The following is a 23,978-nucleotide window of genomic DNA, read 5'->3' on the forward strand; positions in this document are numbered from 1 at the left end:
TGAGAGGATTCTCCTCAGAATCCTGAGAGGATTCTTCTCAGAATCCTGAGAGGATTCTTCTCAGAATCCTGAGAGGATTCTTCTCAGAATCCTGAGAGGATTCTTCTCAGAATCCTGAGAGGATTCTTCTCAGAATCCTGAGAGGATTCTTCTCAGAATCCTGAGAGGATTCTTCTCAGAATCCTGAGAGGATTCTTCTCAGAATCCTGAGAGGATTCTTCTCAGAATCCTGAGAGGATTCTTCTCAGAATCCTGAGAGGATTCTTCTCAGAATCCTGAGAGGATTCTTCTCAGAACCCTGAGAGGATTCTTCTCAGAACCCTGAGTGGATTCTCCTCAGAATCCTGAGATGATTCTCCTTAGAATCCTGAGAGGATTCTTCTCAGAATCCTGAGAGGATTCTTCTCAGAATCCTGAGAGGATTCTTCTCAGAATCCTGAGAGGATTCTTCTCAGAATCCTGAGAGGATTCTTCTCAGAATCCTGAGAGGATTCTTCTCAGAATCCTGAGAGGATTCTTCTCAGAATCCTGAGAGGATTCTTCTCAGAATCCTGAGAGGATTCTTCTCAGAATCCTGAGAGGATTCTTCTCAGAATCCTGAGAGGATTCTTCTCAGAACCCTAAGAGGATTCTTCTCAGAACCCTAAGAGGATTCTTCTCAGAACCCTAAGAGGATTCTTCTCAGAACCCTAAGAGGATTCTTCTCAGAATCCTGAGAGGATTCTTCTCAGAATCCTGAGAGGATTCTTCTCAGAATCCTGAGAGGATTCTTCTCAGAATCCTGAGAGGATACTTCTCAGAATCCTGAGAGGATTCTTCTCAGAATCCTGAGAGGATTCTTCTCAGAATCCTGAGAGGATTCTTCTCAGAATCCTGAGAGGATTCTTCTCAGAATCCTGAGAGGATTCTTCTCAGAATCCTGAGAGGATTCTTTTCAGAATGCTGAGAGAATTCTTCTCAGAATGCTGAGAGGATTCTTCTCAGAATCCTGAGAGGATTCTTCTCAGAATCCTGAGAGGATTCTTCTCAGAATCCTGAGAGGATTCTTCTCAGAATCCTGAGAGGATTCTTCTCAGAATCCTGAGAGGATTCTTCTCAGAATACTGAGAAGGTTCTTGTCAGAGTCCTAAGAGAATTCTTCTCAGAGTCCTAAGAGGATTCTTCTTAAAATCTTAAGAGGATTCTTCTCCGAATCCTGAGAGGATTCTCCTCAGAATCCTGAGAGGATTCTCCTCAGAATCCTGAGAGGATTCTCCTCTGAATCCTGAGAGGATTCTTCTCAGAACCCTGAGAGGATTCTTCTCAGAATCCTGAGAGGATTCTCCTCAGAATCCTGAGAGGATTCTCCTCAGAATCCTGAGAGGATTCTCCTCAGAATCCTGAGAGGATTCTCCTCAGAATCCTGAGAGGATTCTCCTCAGAATCCTGAGAGGATTCTCCTCAGAATCCTGAGAGGGTTCTCCTCAGAATCCTGAGAGGATTCTCCTCAGAATCCTGAGAGAATTCTCCTCAGAATCCTGAGAGGATTCTTCTCAGAATCCTGAGAGGATTCTCCTCAGAATCCTGAGAGGATTCTCCTCAGAATCCTGAGAGGATTCTTCTCAGAATCCTGAGAGGATTCTCCTCAGAATACTGAGAGGATTCTCCCCAGAATCCTGAGAGGATTCTCCCCAGAATCCTGAGAAGATTCTTCTCAGAATCCTGAAAGGAATCCTGAGAGGATTCTGCTCAGAATCCTGAGAGGATTCTACTCAAATTCCTGAGAGGATTCTGCTCCGAATCCCGAGAGGAATCTGCTCAGAATCTTGAGAGGATTCTGCTCAGAATCTTGAGAGGATTCTTCTCAGAATCTTGAGAGGATTCTCCTCAGAATTCTGAGAGTATTTTTCTCAGAATCCTGAGAGGATTCTCCTCAGAATCCTGAGAGGATTCATCTCAGAATCCTGAGAGGATTCGTCTCAGAATCCTGAGAGGATTCGTCTCAGAATCCTGAGAGGATTTTTCTCAGAATCCTGAGAGGATTCGTCTCAGAATCCTGAGAGGATTCGTCTCAGAATCCTGAGAGGATACGTCTCAGAATCCTGAGAGGATTCTCTTCAGAATCCTGAGAGGATTCTCCTCAGAATCCTGAGAGGATTCTCATCAGTTTGCAAAGAGGGTTCTCTTCAGAATACAGAGAGAATTTTCGTCAGACTCATAAGAAGATTCTCCTTAGAGTCCTGGGAGCATTCTCCTCAGAATCCTATGGAGAACATTTCCTACCTGGAAAAACTTTACTTCAGGCGCAAGTCGAACCCACCACCAATATAATCCTGCTGATTAGCTGCGCATTTATGGTTCTGGCTATTTTAGCCATCTTGTCATTGTTTCCCATTCTTGAACAAACCGTTGTTTATAATTTAAGAACAAAAGTAATCATAATCATTAAAGAAATTGGCTCCGTAAAATTTTCGATTACTTTTGGGAATCCTTTCCGCCCATATTCTAAAGCACCCAATGCTTCCGCGGAAATTACTGCTCTGAAACATGCAACATCCCATCGCTTGCCCTCCATCGTCGATTATTATTACACGCATTGAAAACCTACCCGACCCTGGTGTGCTTCCGCGCCACCAACCGATAATCCTTTTCCGGTGTTTTGTTTGTCGTAAATATCGGTTTTTATGACGAAAGTCATTTCAAAACTCGAGAAGCATTTTCCTGTCGACGATTGTAGTTCTCCTTCTGCCCACGCTTCCTTTTTAGGATCCATATAAGTGAGAAAATTTTCCCCGTGGCGTATAAATTTAGTTGTTCAAACAACTCACCTGGCATTGGGGGGGAGGCAAAGCTCCAAGCTGCAGAAGCTCATAAATTTCACGACGCAGTAACGCGTTGTTGGTTGGCTGATTTTGGAAAGTTAATTTTATGCCTTTGCGGGGAATGCTTTCCACCGACCGAAACCGAATAAAATAAGCGAGGAACTTGATCTTGGCCTAGCCCAGTCGAGAAGTTTGACTATTTGGAGGAAAGCTAGGAAATCTAATTTTAGATCGGCACGCAATTCAGTTTCACACAAAAAGTTATTCAGTTGGTATGATACGCATTTGAATAATTTCCGTCTAAGGGCATTCAAAGTATCTGCCGAATGTCGTATTTGTCATAGGTAACCGGATTTCAATCGTGAAAAATGAATTGTTTTCTTTATCTGAGACACATTTGCATTCTGATATTTAATATTTTTTTGGACAGCTTTCGGATAAGCGGCAGAGAACTCTGGTACCCAAACCCTTCCTGTTAAGATTTTCGTTAGAATCCTGTGAGGGATCTCTTCAGAGTCCTGTGAGGTTTCTTCTCAGAATCTCTTCAGAGAACCTTATCCATTTTTTATGTTTCTATAAAATCAATGAAAATAGATCCACTTCGTAGATATTCGTAAACTTCCGCAGACCTTCACAGAACTTCACGGACAATCGTCGTCTTTCGCGGACCCCAGAATGAAGAATTGTGAGACGATTCTCATTAGAATTCTTGAGGTAGTCTCATAATAATCTATCCAGAATTCTGTTGAGATTCCAGGATTTTCTTAAACATCGCTTTGAAATTCTCCTTATAGTCCTTTTGGGATATCCTTCAGATCGGAGTCGACACAGGATTCTAGTCAAAACTATCACAGTATTCTCGTCAGAATGCTCTTTCAGGATTCTCGTCAGCATCATCTTAGGAACCCTTTTCGTCAGAACAAGTTTACGATTGTCAGAATCCTTTTCTGATTCTTGTAAGAATGCCTTTCTCATCAGAAATCTTTTGGGATTAAGTATCTTTTTTCTTGTTAGAATCCTTTCAGGATTCTCTTCATAATCTTTTCATAATTCTAGTTAAAATTCTTTCACGATTCTTGACAAAATCGTCTCATGATACTAAATATTTTTTACTCAGGATTCTTAGCAGAATTCAGGTGAGAATCCACAGAGGATCTTGATAAGCATCGATAGAGGATTTTGATATTAATCCTTGTAGAATTCTGAAGCGAATATCTAGAGGATTACGATACGAATTCTAATAGGATTCCGATAACCAATTTTACAGGATTCTGATAAGTAGTCCCATAGGAATCTAATAATAGTCGCTATAGGATTCTGATTAGAATCTTCATAGGTTTCAAGTTAGAATCCTTGTAGAATTTTAATAGGTTAATGCATAATGTAGTTTAGTTTAGAATCATTATAAAATACTGCCAAGAATCATAATTCAATTCTAATAAGAAGTCTCATGCAATTTTGATAATGAATTCCTGATGATAATTGTCACATAATTGTTTATTTTTATTTTATTTGGTCGGCCACCAGCGCATCTAGGGCTATATAGGTAGTCACATAATTGTGATTAGAACCTTTGTATGATTCCCATAGCATTCATTTCAAAGCATTCTAATGACAATCATCTTTGGATCTGCTAAGAATCCCAAAAACACTTTGAGCAGAAACTTCGTAGGTTTTTGTCGGAATTTTTTGAAGGTTTCCGATAAGGAGGGTTTTGCAATAAAATCTTCATAGTGTCTTGTCTGTAATCTTTGAATTGTTCTTTTAGGAATCCTTATGTGTGTTTGAAACATTAAGAAATTTTGAGAAGGGCCCTGAGAAGTTTTTTTTTTTAATATTAGTGTAGGGTGGATCTACTAAGCATTTGTTGACTAAACTGTTTTTTTTATCCTTAGAGGGTTAAAGAATAATATTAAGAGTACTGACTATAATTTTGAGATGATTGTCAGTTTATTCCAATGTGGCTCCAACCAGAATAAGTCTTGACCTAAAGTTATTATGAAAAGCACAGATTATTGAGAATGTTTCATATGAAAATCTTGGTGAGATTGTGAATGAAAAAAAAAATTGGTATTCGCTGAACATTTTGTGAAATTTTCTCGCGTAACTTTTCAAAAGGACCAATCTTACAATGAGAGATTCTCTCATCTCTCGCACTCTTCCGATCATAACAGTGTAATACTAGAGATTTTAGGATTCGGATTTCATAGGATTCGGAAAGCAGTCTTAAGGATGATAATCCCTTTAGAATTCTGTTGAGATGGTTCATAGGATTCTAATTAGAATCCTTGTCAAACTCTGAAAGGTTAACACATAATTGATTTAACGAGGATTCATTGAGGAATACTGCCAAGAAATCCCATAGGACTCTGAGAAGATGTCTCATGGAATTTCGCTTAAAAAATCTTAATGAAATTCGGATAAGAATCTTTATTAAATTATGATAGGAATTATCAAAGAGTTTTGATAAGAATTATCATATCTTTATGTAAAGAATTCTCTTTTAATAAGAATTCATTTTGAAATGTTATAAGAATCTTCATATGATGAGAATGAGAATTGATGTAAAAATAAAATTAACACATAATTTTGTTTAGGGTAGAATCATTATGGAGTCTCATGGAATTTTGATGAAAAAAATATAATAAAATTCTGCTGAGAATTCTCATAGAATTCTGATAATTTTCATAGAATTGTGGTAAGAGCTCTCAGGAATTCTTATAAAAATGTGATTATAAATATAATTCTGATAATAATTATTATATAATTCTGATAAGAATTCTCATATTATTCTGATCAGAATTCTTATATGATTCTGATAAGAATTCTCATACAGTTCTGTTAAGAATTCTCATGTAATTCTGATAAGAATTCTCATACAATTGTAATAAGAATTCTGACAAGATTTCTTATAGAAATGTGAGTGGGATCTTCATAGGATTCTAATTAGAATGGTATTTTGAGAAGGAGTCTGAAGAACTTTCATAGCATTCTAATGACAATCATTTTGGGGTCTGGTAAGAATCCCTTCGACAAGTAGCCTTGTAGTATTCTTACAGATTTTTTTTAAAGAATTTCCATAAGAATCCTTTAAGGGTTTAGATATAAATCCTTATCGTATTTTGTCTATAATCTTAAAATTATTCTTTTGGGAATCCTTATGTTTGTTTCAAACTGCAAAGATTTGGTAATTTATTCTCAAGAGATTCTGAGAAGGGCTCTGTGAAGTTTCTTCAGAATTGAAGTGCATGATAAATCTATTGAACTTTTGTTCACTAAACGTTTTCTTTTATAATCTTTAGAGGGTTAAAAAATAATATTCTAAGAGCACTGAATTGAATCTTAAGATGTTTGCCAGTGTATTCCAATATGGCTCCGACCAGAATAAGTCTTGACTGGAACGCTAAAGTTATTCTGAAAAGAGATTATTATTAAGAACGTTTCATATGAAAATCTTGAAAGGATTGAGAATGAAGTGAGGATTGGAATTCTGAACATTTTGTGTAAATTTCATTCATAGTTACAAGGTCTTATGATGTCCTAGAGCTACTGAACAACTTTGCCGAAGACGCCATCTTTTTAAGTGGCCAGGATCCTGAGCTATCCGCAAAACAAAAGTTGCATGCACAATTCTATTGCCTGGTGGCGCAATTTCACTTAAGCAGTGTTGCCAGCCATGACAAAAATTTGAACCCTTCATGAAAAACTGGACTACAGTTGAATAGTTGTTGCTATGTTGCTAAGCATTCTATTTTTCTATTCCGCACAAGTTTTATGGTTTTGATCTTTTCTTTATTCTTCTTAAACAGTGTTGCCAGCCACATGAACATTTGTGATTCGGCCGACTGTATGGCACGCAACACTTCCTTCAACTTTGGTGAACATTCGGTATCGTTATCTTTAAATTTTTTTGGTATTTGCATATCACACCCCCATAAAATTGGCTCTTTTGATAACAATCGAGCAGTGTTGCCATCTGTTACCAAAATATGAAAATTTGAACGTTCTCAACCCATGCTTCAACTTTTCCGAAAATCCCGAATCAGTATTTCCGCATCTAGACATTTTTCAAAAACATAATTAAAACCCTGATTTTTTTTACGACCGATTTTTTTACGACCCCCCGATAACGGTCGTAAAAAGAGGTTGGGGTGTAGTTACTGGCTGTGTATGTAAAGAATGCACTAGACCATAACACAAAATAGTAATAATATCAGGAATCCCTTGAAATCACCTTTTAGATATCCTCTGAAGCATCAGACAGTTCTCTTGAAGAAGAAATTTGAAACCTTTTCATGACTTCTTCCAGAAGACTTACCAATAATTTAACGGATTCTATATTTTAGTACTTAGGTTTTATAATGACACTATTTGAGAATTTCGATAATAACATTCTTTTGTTTGCAGATATTTCAGAAGCCTGAAAACATAAAAAGATGGCGTCTTCGGTAGAATTGTTCAGTAGCTCAAAGCCTATATTTGTTTGAGCCACGAGATTCGAGATTTTGCCAGGTATATGGCAAAATTTTGATTCCCCTAGCTAGAACAATGGTAGCTCAAGACTTTCTGAACAATTTTGTCGAGGACGTCATTTTTCTAAGTGGTCAGCATCCTGATATATTCTCAAAACAAAAGTTTCATGCTAACTAGCGTGGCCTGGTGGCAAAATCTCAAATTTCTTGGCTCAAATATTGATAGCACTGCGGAACACGTTTTTGTCTCCAGCACCAAAATACGTCTATTCACGTAATTAAGGGTTGCTGAATCCATGGCCGTTTTCAGAAATATCATAGCACGTCTAGTTATTGAGATATTGACTGTTGAAAATGCAAAAAATGACTATTTCAGCCAACTTGCATGCAAGTTTGCCAGCTTGTAAGGTAATATATTGGCTTAATTTGCCACAGAATTCAAACTTTATGTATATAACAATACTTATCATTAAAATTTGTAATACTTTCGATACGGAAAAGTTATTTTTTGATGGTTTAGAGAATTGTTGTATTTTGCCATATAGAAGAAACGAAGAATTTTGTATGGAGACTGCAAGCATGTTGAAAAAATCGATTTAATCGAAATTTAATCGCGCAATTTCAATCAAATTATGTCTGAAATAAAAGTTCAAGTGCTATTTTGCATGTTTGGTGAATAAGATTACAAAAAAGATTGATAAATTGTACTTTAAATTTCATGTAAACATTAATAAAACCAGTGTTTTATACAACTTTGGCGACCTGTAGCTAAAAACTGTGACGTGCTGGAACATTTCTGAGCATGGCACCAGATTTAGCAACCCCAAATATACTAGAGACACATAATTTGGTCCTTGAGACACGCAAAAATGTCATTTTTGTTACGTTGTGTAGCCCTTGATGTACTGAACAACATTGCCAAAGATGCCATCTTTCTTAGTGGACAGGCTCCTGAGATATCTATCTTCAGAACAACTTTGTTGAGGACCCCAAGTTTCAAAGTGTACCAGTTATAGCTATAGTGGTTTCTTATTTGGCTATATGTGAATTCCTGAAAACTTTCACATTTTGAATAATTTGGAATGTTTCAACATTAAGATACATTTGATATCAAACTACTAAAACACATTCTGTAATAATTTTGTTATCACAATAATAGGGTTTGTTAGATTTTAGTTTAATTTGGGACAAGTTTTGTTAGAATTTTTGTTATTTTAACTACTAACGGTACATGTTTTATAACAACTGGTGATATAAAAAAATCATATCAGGGAACACATTCTGTAATAATCTTGTTTCTTCCGTCTGGTCGGGTTTAGCAGGGCATTTTTTCGGGTTGGTGTCTTCGGAAACTTGTCTGGAATTTATTTGTTCTTCAATTTGATGATAAAAGTTGAGTTATCAGAAAAAAAAAATGACTTAAATCACAATTCGTAGAATGTATTGCAAATATTTCAATATAATGAATTATATAAGAAAACAACAATTAATCTATTCTATTTATAGACAAAGGTTCTTATTTTGAATTCAAATAAATCAAATATATCAAAATATATCCGGAAATCTTTGACATTTGATAGATGAAATATAGCGTATTTCGGAACATTGATAAGTTTTTGCAAAAACTTGCAACTTTTTAAGTAAAGGGATATAATAATCCGTTCATTTTTTTTTAATATTTACGAGATATTTTCATATAGTACAGCATGTTATTGTATTTGAGTGACGCACGGTGCTAATGATTATGATTTTGACATAAATACAGTCAGCTCTCTCTTACTCTATATTTCCTATCTCGATATCAAGTAAGAGAACCATAGTAAAAGTTGATTTTCATGGCTACCTCGATGGTCTCTTGAATCACTGTTTACAGTGTTTTTTTGTTCTACAACTCGATACCTCCCTAACAAGATGGTTTCTTAAATATCGAGTAATAGAAAGTTGGCTGTAGAACAAAAAACGTAACATTCTAATAACTTTCATATTTTTTACCATGACTTTGTTATTTGAAGTCCTTGAAATTTGGTGATTCTGACAACAACTTGGCGTATTTTTATTGTTCTAAAGCTTTGACGAATACACGAAAGCTCTAGGACGCGAAAAAATAGTTTGCATCGCAGTGCTACCTACGCGGCGAAATTTCCAACTAACTTTTATCACCAAATTAAAAAAATCCCCTTCTAAAGCACTAGAGGTTTTGTCTGGCTAAATGGTGTTCGTGGCCCAGTGTTTGCACTGTCAAGTGTTTTTCTTAAGAAGATTCTTGAGATAAACATATTGGGTTGGTGTCACCAGAAAACTCTGTTGCAAAATTATAGCATAAATCAAAACAGCGCGACAACCCGAAGGTTAAGTTCAATAATTTAGAGTATTATGTTAAAATTCTGCTGATATTGTCCTAGAGAATTACCGGGTCCCCCGTTGGGTTGACCCTTTTAATCTGAACACTTTTTAATTTGTACCCTGCTAATTTGCATATCGTTCAGACTAAAAATGGTTCAAACGTCATTTAGCTCATGGAACGGAGTAAAGTGAAAAGGAACACTGTGGAACGGAAAGCAGAACCAAAACAAAACAATGAAAGAGGTTACCAGAAACACGTTTCTAGGGTGCCTATATGTTCAAATTTAAAATGAACCCCGATGGTTTGCATGAGGTACCGTTCAAATTAACGGGGGTGTACGGTATAGAAATAGTTTCGAAAAATAAAATCCCTACGCATTTTTGTCGTTTTGTCTCAGTTTTTTTAAATCTATTTTTTTGGACATAAAGCGCTCAAGAAGAGATTCACTAATGGCGCCATATGGCCTCGCTCTTCGTGGGAATATTCTTAGAACACTAGAGCTTGGTACAGGTAGCTTGAACATTTGTGAATAAATAAGATATTTAATTTAATACTGAACTTTGCAATTCCATTAAAATTCATATCCTTAGATAGATACGCATATTTCGATCTCAATTGTAATAAAATCTTCAGTGTCGTGTAGTTGTTTTGATCTAAAGTTTTCTGAAAGAATATTATAATAGTTCCTGAGACAGTTTCGACGATACAACAATTTTTGCGCACTATTTTGTAGCATTTTTAATAGGCTTCAAGGGAAAAATATAACTAACAATATTTCTCAGCTTTTCAGTTGAGTTTATGCATTTTTGTCGAATTCAACTTATAAAATCTTGCACAGTACCATTGCCTACCTCATCTGTCATTTTTCAAAGAAAATGTCAAAACCTGTTTCTATTATTTTGACTTATTTCTTAGATTTACGTTTGATTATTTCCCAAAATTTTTCGATCAGCTGGATATTTGGACAATTTGGTGGACTGCTACTTCTTCACTACAATCGATATTATTGTGCTAATATCATACCACAGCATACCATTCTTTGACGTCAGGTCCAGTACTGGAAAGCGTCAATGTTAATAGAGGGTGTCGCATGACTTTAACATAGATGCTTCTCTCACTGTCATCGGACGGCGAGACAATGACAGAAGCTTTCTTCAAATTTCCCTTCATTTTCCAGTCGCTACGGCTTGAGACAGAATTGAAAACTTGACCATTTTTATTTTATTATCAGATATGATTGTTGTTTATATCACTAGGATCGCGAAAGGATATCCATTTTGTTTATCAAACACATTTTCTTCCCGAAATTTTCCAAAATGAGATAGAATTTTTAAAAGCAAAACAACTTTAAAATTGTTCTCATGAGAGCCCCGACAGAGTGAGCACATGAGATATAGTTTCGCTTAATGACAGTGAGAATACTGGTTTCGTCAGTGTCGCAAGCGGGTCATGATCCTTAACAACTCAGGTCTGTAATGACAGCTGGCTTATTCGGGCCAGAACTTCGCGGGACCTTTGTTCGATTAAATGAATGGGCAAATTCAATCAAAGGACACGTTTATTTGCATTTGGTTGGGACGTAACATCAAAAAGAACAAGAAAGATATGATATGAGGCTCAATAGAAACTCCTCTGCAATGCAGAGATAAGGCGATTTTGGCGTTTTTCTGAGGAATTAAAACTGAACTCAAAATTTTCAACACAGATCCTTAAGGTGAAACATCTCGGAATCCAAAGATGGCCGGCACAATGGCCGTCTTGTACCCCTACTCACGTTTTCAAAGGCACAAAACTGGAGAAATAGTTGGAAAACGTTCCTGATCTTCTTATTTTAAGCTTTCTGCTAGTGCACAAAGCCAAAATAAAAAGTGCACTGTTGTGGGATGCATTCTTCGCGAGATTTGTGGCTTTGAAGTTTTAGTGCAATCTTAGAAGTTGATTCCAAACTGTTTCACCTTAAGTGATTCGAGTGAGAACGCACAAAAATGCGAGTATTTTTTCAGGTACTCTCTCTCCCTTGTTGCGATGCTCACCTTTACTCACACTTCAAAAGAACTCTTGAGTGAGCCGCCCGAACAAGGCAGTCCTCGGTGAGTTGTGATGGCATTCCTTTTTGATGGAATTTTACTCTGTTGTGTTATGTGCTGCATCATCCTCGCTCATTTTTCGTTGCCTCTCTGCTTAGCATTTTTTCGCTCCCTTGCAAAGAGGCAAAGGCAGCATGCTTCTCTAGAGTATATCAGCAAACTCTGATGATGTTGAGCAGTATTATCAAGCCTGATGAAAGGATATCTATTCACTTCTGTGTGAAAAATCATGAAGTTCAATATATTTCACGACAACGGCACAAGAGGTTCTGAAGGTGGTCATTTTGAGCCCTATCCTGAAACCGAGTATCCGAAAATGGTCAGAATCACTGCATAGTTCATGACATGTCATTTATTATATTCTGGCAGAAAAATCATGAATTTTGATTCGTCCAGAATATCATTGCATGATATTCTGGAAATGTCCCTATAGTAACCCTACCGGAACCAACATTCTGTGACCATGTTTCTGAAAAAATCACTATAGTCTGCAAACTGAAATAGGTGATACATTTTGTCAGACATATCAACGTTACATTGATTTTTTAAAGTTTTTTTTAACATTTCTTACATAAAGTGGGGCAAAAGCTCGAGTGAGGCAAGAGTTTCTTTTTAAGATTTCTAGATCAATTCAAAACAACTCTTATAAATCCCATGGTGGTTCGAATGCTATTCAAGTAAGAGACATCAATTGAGATTTGGAAAAGTTATGGCTATTTGTTGTTTTTCGACTTGAATATTGTAATTTTTGGTCAAACTTTCATTGCATGGAACCAAATGAAGATAAAATCTCTTTCAATATTTTATGTAAGAGCGCACAGTATTTCGATAGGCCGAAATCGTGAACTTAATTCAGTAGCACTCTTAAACGCCGTAGGCGGCGCTGTAAAATTAAAATTAACTGAATTTACTGATATTTGCACTAATTTAATTCACTAATTCCTTTCCCTTACATTTTAGAACCTTAGTGTCTTCGAGAAAATTGATTTTAACTGTTTGCATAATTTTGTAGAACAATGTTGCTACCGAAAACTTCAGATTTTCAAAATATTCGAGAAAAACTGTTTTTTGGGGGTCGTTCATAAAATACCTACATATTTTGGAAATGTGACTAGATACAGACTAGGTGTCTTTGGCAAAGTTGTTTGTACTTAAATTATCTACAACTTTGCCGAAGACACCATATTTGACGATCGTCATTTCAGAAATTTTAATTTTACAGCGCCGCCTACGGCAAAGTTGCGAACTAACAGTTACCGCCAATATATGCACCATATTTTTAGAAAATTTTCGTCCGAAGACAGCATTCCAGAAAAATCTCGTTTAAGAGTGCTACTGAATTAAGTTCACGATTTCGGCCTATCGAAATACTGTGGGGCGTTTCTAGGCTTATCATCTAGGATGCTAGAGGTGTATTAGTTTTTGCATAAATGCTTGGAAACAATTTTTGACCCATAGTGGGGCAAAAGTTCGACCCATGTATAAACTCAGGAAAAAAAATGAAAATTGCCTGAAATCCATATATCATCTTCAATTTCAACAAAATCTGCCTGATCGTGCGAAAAATGTCACCAAAATTTTCCACGTCCACTTAGTTTTGCGAAAAACTGCTATTTTTTGAGTATATTTCAATTAACCATGTTTGAGGCAATTTTTAATTGAAAATTTAGTGTGTATTTTTCGGCAAACTTAAGTTTTTTTTAGGCCAGTTACTTTATTTATTTATTTTTATTTATTTATTTCTTCTATTTTTTGGAGCAGGGAAAAGCCCATTGGAGGTGAGCTTCTTTTAAGCATCTTAATCCAATAGGCATAAAACCACCTCATCTTTTCGTTTATATAGTTCACATTTTCATTTTTCATATAATATGATACACTTTCCAGTGAGCATAGTCGCTCTTTTAAGGAAGTGAAATTTGATGGTTAATGTTAACCTAGGTTTACAAATTTCTGATTTTCTTGACAAGACATTAAATGTTGGCGATGGTGGAGTTGGGCTGATGTGGGCGGTTGCTGATGGAGGGCAATGGCGGTTGGTGGCAGAGGCTGGCGGAGATATAAGAAAAAATATGGCAGGTGAATACTTATATATAAACACATATAAGGGAAGGAGGATGGAGGCGGCATTGACGGAGGTAAGAATTAACGTTTTCTTTCAAATGATTTCTCAATGAAAATTTGAACTTATTGAGAGTTGTTGAAGTTTTACAAACGGTTGGTAGTTCGTTGAACAGTTTGCTTCCTGCATATTCAAATCTTCTACAGCCGAATTCTGTATACGGTCTTCCCAATGATAGGTTTCCTTCGTATCTTGACTCTCTGTTACGAGCAATTCTCCTGAGATGCGTGTTATGATTCGTTGAGGGGTCGCTGAGTATTTTCCGTACATGCAACAACATTTGGAACGATTTAAGAGCTTTCACTGGAAGAATCGAGTCCGTGTTCCGTGTGTAGAGTGCGATAGTCGGGTACAGTACTGGAAATCCGTGTATTATTTTCAAGCATCGTTTTTGAAGTACTTGAACCTCTTTCAAAGTAGATTTGCTGGCCGACCCCCAGCAGGTCACCAGATATTGCAAGTTAACGACTTGTATAAACGATGCCTGTCATAAAAGTATCGATATTTTGTATTTTAGCCAGCGAACTTTTTCCCCACACCAGATTCGAACTCTTGCCCTACCGGTGGGGCAAAAGTTCGTTTAAGACAATCGATTTTGAAACTGTTATAACTAAAATGCTTTCAAATGCTATTGTTTTCCAGGAAACTTTGATAATATCACTAAGGTCGAACGTTTGCCCCACCTTACTCCAATTTCTATTTCGAAATAGCCAAGGTACCGTAATCCGGGGGCAAATTGATCACTATTTTAAAATTTTGTGTCATGTTATCCTTTAGAATTCAAATATTGACAAAATTATTTTGGTAATGTCAGTACTTCATTGATCTCTATCAGTTTATGTAAACGATTTTTTTATGAAATTAAATGTAACATTTCATAAAATTAGTTTCAATATCAAAAATTGAAAATGACACATTGGAGCGAAATTGATCACTTTATAATAAAGCATATTTTAGAAAGTAAAACTTCCCTATCTACTAAATTTGGGTCTTCTGAATCTGAAAATGATATCAAAATTCTTACAACTCGTGTATATCATCATTTTATTGCAAAATTAATCTTTGTAAATCCGCATAATACGCCTAAATGTATGCAATTTCCCTTGAAATAAGCACGTTATTCAACAATAAACGGTTTTATGAGCAAAAACCTATTCTTGTAATGCTGCACTATTTCAAAAATGAGTTCAGCAGTTCACACTGAAGCTTACACAACATTTTTGATACTCAAAGTTTGCATGCAGGCTTAGCACCAGCGGATTGTTTAGTATCGACATTTCCAACATTATTATTACCACCTTCAAAAACTGTGAATTTTTCTATGCAAAACTGACCCTAATAAAAATGAAATAGTGTAAAATCATCGTTAGATATCTGTAAACTAGAAAACATGAAATGTCTGTGATGCCAACGAAGTATTAAGCATCCTTGAAAGAAAATGCTATTTGGCACCGACTTGGTCAAATTCACCCCAGTGATCAATTTGCACCCGGATTACGGTACACTAAAAAGATTGTATCTAAATCCGAAACCATCGCTGAAATCGAAATTTTCAATGCATGAATCAAATATATAATTCATTTATTATACTATTAAGATTAAGGCATACCACAATACTTTCGTAATTTTTATTAGAAAATATTGACCCTAGCAAGTAGATTTATGAATTTATTTGAATTTAAACCTACGCATCTAGAGTATCAATTCAACTTTCTGCCATCATAATTTTCCATCCCGCATAATGGCCATTCATGCCAAACCCTTAACTTCCACTTTCCATAGCTCAAAATGGAAGCACGTATCACCCATTGGCAATCGCATTTCCCACAACGTTTTCACATTTTCCATTCTCTCTCGTATCGTTTCAGCATGGGTCGGTAAAAAGGCCGCCTCGTACCGGTTGAAGACGGCCACCCGCACGGATCGGCGGGTCCGCTTCATGAACGAAATCATCCAGGGCATCCAGGTGATCAAGATGTACGCGTGGGAGCCGAGCTTCGGCCGCATGGTGGACCAAATCCGGCGCCGGGAGATCCGCGGTATCCGGGGCACGCTCTTTATCCGAGCCGGGCTGCTGTCATTCAATCTGGTCTCCCGGCTGTCCATCTTCCTCAGTCTGGTCGGATATTGCTACTTCGGGAATGTGTTCACCGCCAAGAAGGTCTTCATCGTCACTTCGTACTTCAATCTGCTGTACAGTTCGATGTTGCACTTTTGGCCCCTGGCGCTGACTTCCGTCGCCGAAGGGTTGATCTCGATACGGCGCATTGAGGAGTTTTTGCTGCTGCCGGAGCGGAAGATGGCCGTCGGGATGTTGCCGGATAAGGCGGCCGCTAATGGCCACTCGACGACCACCACCGCCGAAGGAGACGAGAGCGAAATTAAACTAATGGAAAACGTGAAAATGACTAACGGCGGCGAGGGAGATGGCGGCGGAACAGTGGAAAAGGTTTCGCCAATGACTGCGGTCCCGAAGGTTCGCAGCAAACGGTTCGTGAATAAAAAAGGTTTCACCCGGAGGGGGATTTTTATGCGCAATGGGACCGCCAGTTGGAACAAGGATGCCGGCGAGGGCGAGTCGGAAGGTGAGAATCAATTTCCTTCTCTGTGCTTTTTTTTGCGGTTGATTGAATGGAATAAGAGGTGCTTGGACTTGGGTACTTACCGTCAAGAAGATGCAGTAACTGGGTTTATTTCTGAGATAATGAACTTTTTTTTCTCCAGTACCCCAGTGTACCTTTAGAATATTAGGTGAAAAAATGGCTGGGAATTTGTTATTTTCCAAAGAAATTGAATAAAATAATGCTCGGTCTTCGAATGCACTAAGATTATTGTAAAAGAAAAGAAGTTTCGTTTACAGGCTGTAAGATATGATGTCATTATATCATATCAAAAAAGGTTTTTCTAATGACCGATAAACTTCAAGTTTGTTTCTCGCAAACACTACTAGAAGAAACCATTGTCAAAATTTTTGAATTTCATTTTGTACAACTGTATGATAAACTGCAAAATTCATAACCCTAACATTATTTTACGACATATTGATTGTGAATCCGTACTGAAAATTTTCAATAATATTTCGGCATTGGTCGCTGATTTGAAACGCTATACCTTACAAAGAAAATTACGTTAAAAACCATTACCTTTGGAAACTCATTATCAAACTTGAAAATTTATCCAAAATATTTACTAAATGATAAAATTGTTATCAAAACTTGTCATAGTTCTCAAGCAGTTCCAATTTGCGATTGCGCTACTTTTCACAAAATATCATATTCCCAAGCGCCAGTTTCTCAAATGACCCTTTTACCCGAATGCCATATCCCCGAATGACCCGTTTCCTTGAAAAGTGATAAAAGTGATACAGATCAGAATGTACCAGAATAGTGTTTAGTGACAGGTGGCAAACTATAAAGATTGATTAGCAATCAAAAGAAGGAGATATTTGGTCATTCTCGGCTAAACTGATATTGCCGAACATGCCAAGGACGAATAAATTCTGAACAATCGCAAATCAAATTAAGAAGCGTGGATACCCGATGACCGGTTCATTCACCACCTTAAAATGGATGAAGTTATGGCAATTATGAGCGCCAAGCGCTATTCGGGGAAACGGGGTATTCGGGGAACTTGCAGTCGGGGAACTCGCATTCGGCAAACTGACATTGAGGGAAAAATCCGAAGATTGCAGGTTCGAGTCCTGTCACGGTCGCCATGTGAAGACGTTCGTGGTTCGTTCAAGATTGATTCTTTATTTCATTAATTCTTACTGGAGAGGTTACAAGTATCGATTATGTAGAGATAGAAAATGTAAGAGAGAGATGGGCATAGTTGCGCTGTGCCAGTGTGTTGCGGGTGAGGGACGACCGTTCGCGGGAACCATATGTAGCTCAGTTAAGTGCAATGCCTTGCAATGCATGACGATGCATTGCAATGCATTGTCGGGTGTTCTATTGCAGTTCGTTTAGATTGTCCGACATTTCCCCGAAAACCATTTCCTCGAATGATTTCTTCCCGAAGGATTTTCTCCCGAAAACTATTTTCCCGAATGAACTGTTTCCCCGAATGTGCCGTTTCACCGAAAGCTTTTTCCAAAGACTTGTTTATTTATTTAAAAAATATCGTAGAAGGTAGCATCCACAAATTACGTAACGCTCTAGGGGGAGGGAGGAGTAGGCTCGAACGTTACGGCTCACACAAAAATTTGATTTTTTTTATACAAAAAGCGTTACGGATGGGGGAGGGGGTCACAAATTTTCAATTTAGGCGTAACTTAATAAATGAACACTGCTAAGACTATATTCAGCTAGCTTGATAATCGCTTCAAACGAATGATTCTTTTATGAATGATTTGAATCGAAAAACAAAAGATGAGATATTTGGAGTGAAAATCGATGGCAGTTTTTACTGGCAGTTCTTTTTTAAAAATATGTTAAAAAGTTAAGTTCGGTATTTAAATTTTATTATGCTAAGAATCGTAATAAAAATACATAAAATGTTTCAAAATAACATTCAAGAGATGAACAAATCTGACGCTTAATGTTGTTTGTTCGAACATAATTCATCTTAATGACATCTAGCTGAACGGATAAAGGCAGAATAATGAAATAAAGTTTGACTGGTTGAAAACAATTTTCCGGATTCAAAGACGTAACCCTAACGAGATCTTCACTGCATGAAAACTTAAAAAGAATGAATGAGTCACTAATGTCGTTTTCGTTTTAAGGAACTAGGTCAGTGATCAACACATGAACAAACCAACGTCAAGCAAATTGTAGCTCGGTCGAACCTGAATCGGGTTGGAGTTGTAACTGTGAGTCAGAGCGACCAGTTCCAAGTTTTGCCAGTTCCAACCTAGGCTTAAAAGCGAATTCGACATTAGTTGATTTGGGACGCATTCACAGTCTAGCACACCTTGTCCAGGCTATTATTCGATCATTATTTCCACGTTAGTAGATTGTGTTTCTTAAAACATAAGCAGATGTTTTTTTTTAACTACAACTGAGAACGTAGAAGGCTTGTTTTCAATTTTATAAAAATCCCTATTTTAGAACATAGATTATTCTTCTTTATATTACTGGTCTAATAATCATTGGCATCAAAATAGTTGATAATTTTGAAGCTCTCACCTTCTTATCATCGTAGGCAATTCTTAGAGCTTTGCTGGTTTGATATTGTTCTGCTTGCAGCTGCTACTGATTGCATCATAAATTTGCCCTTCTTTTATTTGAAGGCTGTTCTTCATAGATAAATATATCAATATAAATTAACAAAGCTACTGAAACTTTAATCAGATTTTTTTCTGGTAATCACATGCTGCTAAGTCAAATGTCATTGTGAGAACGAATACTACGGATTCTAATATTTTTATCCAACATTTTCAATGCTTTCGAACTACTTAATTAATTAATACTTAATTACTCTTAACTACTTAACTTAATTAGAAGTTTTTGTTCAAATAGGCGATTTTTGCAGTTAAATTAGTGATTATTAGCATTTTTAGTATTCATTTCTAACATGCTCTCTGTATTTAACGTTTTCGACTAGATGACCCATTTAGGAACGATTTGGAAAAATTGACGTTTAGGAAAATTGTTTCTATCCAAGACATAAAAATAAATATTTTTATCTGGAAAACTAATATTGATTGTCAGGGGGGAGAAGTAAGACTAGAAGGGAGACTCAAGGTTTAATTATGTAGTGCAAGATATAATAGATTCTGAGGATCAATGGTTTCACTGTCGCTAGTCACTAAGTGTAATGAAATTACGTTTATCCTAGTGGACATATGGCACGAGGACGTTTGGCCAAATAAAGCATCTTTGTGGAATAATGCGAAACAATCTGAAAGAATAGCCTATTATTAAAAGAAGGGAAAATGAAGATTATCAGCTAAGTGTCACTGAATATTGGAACAGTATAAATATAAAGAGCAGCCTATTATTCGAAGAAGACAAAACTAAGCCAAATGTTCATTCGTCCAAATGTTCATAAGCCAAATTTCTATACTCCAAAGATACCGCTTCAAATGAAACTGCCTATCGTGTGCTCGCTTTTTTCATCAGGGTATCACAAAAATTAATCTAAGTTGTTTTGAGCCAAATGCTCGTGGCACATTATTTTGAACACATGGATTTTTATAACAAATTAATCAATTTTCGTCTAATCTTACATAAGCTAACACGTCAAATACTTTTTGGCAGCAGGAACATGAATAGCTTTCAAAATGTAATTTACATTTCGATTTTTTCGGGGAAATGGTACATTCGGGAAAATAATTTTCGGGGAAATAGTTCATTCGGGAAAACGTCATTCGAGGAAATTGCATTCGGGGAAATGGTTTTCGGGGAATTGTCGGACAATCCAGCGGACTAGCATGAAACGCCCAGTGGCACAGTAGGAACAAGTTCCTGACGAAAAGTTTTCCGGACTGAAGCGAGAATCGAACCCACACTCCTTGATTCGTTGCGGTTAAATGCTTGGTAACACTAGCCATACGGTCACGAAGTCTACAAATATCACTCCTGTTATTGCTCAAGAAAAATATTGATAAGTGATTGCTTAATGTATTCCATTGGTTTTAAATTTTTTTTCTGAAATAGTTTCAAGAACTTCTCAATTCAAGCATTTTTTATTTTTAGCAATTTCTTCAGATGCTTCTGTAGCAATTTTTCTACATATTTTTTTTTTCAAAGTTTCCTTATTCTGCCAGCAATAACGTCAAAAATCGTTAGTATCTTTCTCCCAGAAATTGGATTGGATCTGCTCAAACAAATCATATAAGTGTTTCTTGAGTGTTTCTCAGAAAATTCATAAATGGACCTTTCAAACATTCCACGAGCTATTCCATTTGTACTAATTTTGCAGATGTTCTCTCAAAGCATCCATTTTAAATTTAATATTACATAATATAATCTTAAAATAACTCTTTCTGTGATTTGTTCAGTTGTTTTTTTAACATAATTATCATCGCCGAGTTTTATAGAAGATTTTTTCCAGCCGAGAAACGATTTTTAATAGATCTTGTCAATTTGTTTGCTTCACGGATGATGTGGTGTGGATATTATTGGCCGGACATTTTTTACCGTTGGGGATCAAGTGTTGAAATACAAAACGTCGAAAGACAAAACTTCGAAAGAATTAAACGTTGAATTTCTTATTATTTCGGAAGGAAATAATTGTTCTAAGAAAATACCTAGTTTTTACTATGGGATGATAAATTTGTTCTTACATTACAGTACAACGTGTTTGGAACATTTTTCTAAATTTCCATATAAACCTACATTGTCTTTGGGCCACCTTTTAATCACCACCTAGAAAGCTGAAAATTTCACAGAACACTATTTTTATGGTAAGAAAGGTCAGGAAGATATGGGAGGTTGGATCTTCAAACTTTACAAAATTTTTGAACAGCCTCAATGTCCCACATGACTACTGCAAACGATATGAGCAAGGAAAATGCAGTTGTTACTAAAAATGGTATCACTGAAAACGATTCCGCTGTCAAAACTTTTATCAATTTATTCAATTATGCAACACTAACGAATTACTATTAATAATGTAGGATTTCCTTAGGAAATTACCTGCCCCTGTTCAATGTGTTGAATTTTTAAATATTGAAATTTGAAATAACTCAAAATTAAATAACTTTTAAGAGTTTGATCGTCGTAGTCGATTTCAGAAACTATGATTCAAGTAAGCAACGACATTTAAATATTACCGAACGTTGTTTATATAGGTGATCAATGCTACCCCATATAAGCTTAATCAAAAAATCGCTTAAAAATCATTACAACATGCTTAAATCTTTTGAAAAACAATATACAGTAAATAGTGACGAGTGGTGAGTGCAAGTACTTTTTTTAAAAATTTAAAACTTGCAACACAGACAAGCAGGCGTAACACTCTAATTATTTCCATCACACAGCAGAATAGCGCCCAACTCTTATATTTGGCAGTTGGCCGACGGGCCGCTCGTGGCGCTCGCATCGCTTTTGTTCGAGTTTGACGTTTGCTCACTACCGCCACCTAGTTCGCGGTTGGCCAATGAAGTATTTTTAGCATTGGGCGTAAATGTTCATGTGGCTATGTTTTAAATTGATAATTGTTCTAGCTGTTACGTCTGTGCTTGCACATTTGCATTTTCAAATGAAAAATTTAAGAAATGTACCAAAAAAGATTATGGTACCGTAATCTGGGGGCAAACAGGGTTCTAAAGCCCTGTCCCAACAAATGCAGAAGTTTAGGCCAGAAACACATGTGTACTCAATTTTTCATTTTTTCAGCTGCACTCCATTGAAATCACAAAAAATGCTCCAGAGTTCTGGCTAATCATTAGAATACTTAATGTAATCACTGATGGTCACTAATTTTCAGCTTGCTTCACGATATTGTATTTATTTTTCATTGATATGTTTGTAAAAATTAAATCACATAAAGTGCAATACTCTGTCATACACGTTAATCATAGTAAACGCCAAACGCCAAATCAACTTGTCTAGAGTTGTATTGGTCATGATGAATTGCTTAATATGGCCTCCAAGTTTGTGCGAATTGAGAAAATTCATGCAGAATTATCATAAGCATGAAACGATCTAACCAGTACTTCATCCTTGGCTGAACGCGAAGCTTTTCGCACTGGATCAACACGAACCGAACACGATTGGTCTTGATTCCATACCTCATCCCTCCGGAACATACAACCGAATCAAAAGACCACGAACTATTTTCGATTTTTTCCGCACTCGAATGATGCGAACCGAACACGATTTGTCTTGATTCCCTTCCAAAATGTCAGATAAGAACAACCCCAGTGTTAAAAAGTCAGGTATGAACAACCCTTGTGGCGTTTAAAAAAAAGCAGAAAGCAGGTTTAGGAATAAAAAATGTCCAATGTGCACATCTACTGAATTTTGATCTCCTGAATCTAAATATGATGTCAAAATTCTTACAACTGGTGTATTTCATCATTTTCTCATGTCTAATTGTGTAAAGTGAAGTTTTTTTGTGCCACAGAATGTTTATTTCTATGAAAATAATATAAAATTCTAGAATCAAGTTTAGTGTGAAATTGATCATCATCTATAAGCTTCTAATTCTGAACAAGGATTTGGACATGATGTAAACCTGAAAGTTTGTGAAGATGCTAACAATATATCTCCAAAACAGATTTTACTATCAAAACTCTCACCAATTTGCTCGTTTTGTTGAAAAATTCAATTTTTTGCAACAAAGTAGGGAAATCCTTTGGAAATTGCCTACATTTAGGCGTTTTACGCGGTATTCTTGAAATTTAATTATTGATTATTTCCATAAATATTGTCTCGTTAAGAATTTGGCAAGCGTATTTGGATTCAGGAGGCCCAAATTAAGGATGTGAAGTTGATTTCGAAACTAACAATAATAACAATGATAAGTGATCAATTTCACCCCGAAATGGGATTCCCCGATTTTTAATTTTAGACCAGATTTTTGGCACTAACATCACATTTGTTAAAAAATTTCGGTGCATGAGCCAATGAGGTTCACCGTCGTACTTGTTTTACTGCATTTAATTGTATGATATTGATAACATTTTAGAAAGCATACCAAGAAAACAGTGAAAATGATCAATTTCACCCGAAATTACGGTATTAATATGAAAAATAACTAACGCCATCATAGAGTTACTTATTTAGTCCCCACGTCACATTTAAAGCACAATAGAAAAACAATTACTTTATTTTTAGAAGACCTTTCAAAGTTCATTGACAATCAATAAAATTGGCAACACTGCTGTAATAAAATCGATTGTATTTTCCACATATTATTTTCATAATATGTTATTCTTAGATTACCAATTGAAACATTCGGAGAAAAACGTTTACTATTTGCTGTAGATCGATAAATATGCGTACACGATTTTAAAAGTATGAGACTTTTTAGTAAAACGACCATAAAGAGTTAAAGTTATACTTAAGACTGCGGTTTAAACTCACGATTTAGCTCTCGTTTATACAAATATAGTTCCTTTAGTAATCTAAACTAGTTTTGAACACGCTTTTTACCTTTCTCTTTTGCTGGGAGCGAAAGGATGGTGTATCAGCAAATTTGGCCATAAATGGATTAATCACTAAAGTTACCTAATGTCAGAGAATGGTGGAATATTATTGATTT

The 23,978-nt window shown here is 36.2% G+C and overlaps 2 protein-coding genes across 4 annotated transcripts in view; one reads left to right on the forward strand and one right to left on the reverse strand.

The window, feature by feature from the left end:
• Window positions 1-23,978, reverse strand: part of LOC5575947 — a 547,305-nt gene that overhangs the window by 133,054 nt on the left and 390,273 nt on the right. The window lies entirely within an intron of this gene.
• LOC5578720 (probable multidrug resistance-associated protein lethal(2)03659) overlaps window positions 1-23,978 on the forward strand; it is a 125,925-nt gene that overhangs the window by 60,726 nt on the left and 41,221 nt on the right. Inside the window, exon 5 of the mRNA XM_021838028.1 lies at window positions 15,692-16,408. Coding sequence (XP_021693720.1) covers window positions 15,692-16,408 — 717 coding nt within the window. The remainder of the gene's footprint in view (window positions 1-15,691; window positions 16,409-23,978) is intronic.

This window comes from Aedes aegypti, chromosome 1 (genome assembly GCF_002204515.2).
Source record: "Aedes aegypti strain LVP_AGWG chromosome 1, AaegL5.0 Primary Assembly, whole genome shotgun sequence".
Taxonomy (NCBI): domain Eukaryota; kingdom Metazoa; phylum Arthropoda; class Insecta; order Diptera; family Culicidae; genus Aedes; species Aedes aegypti.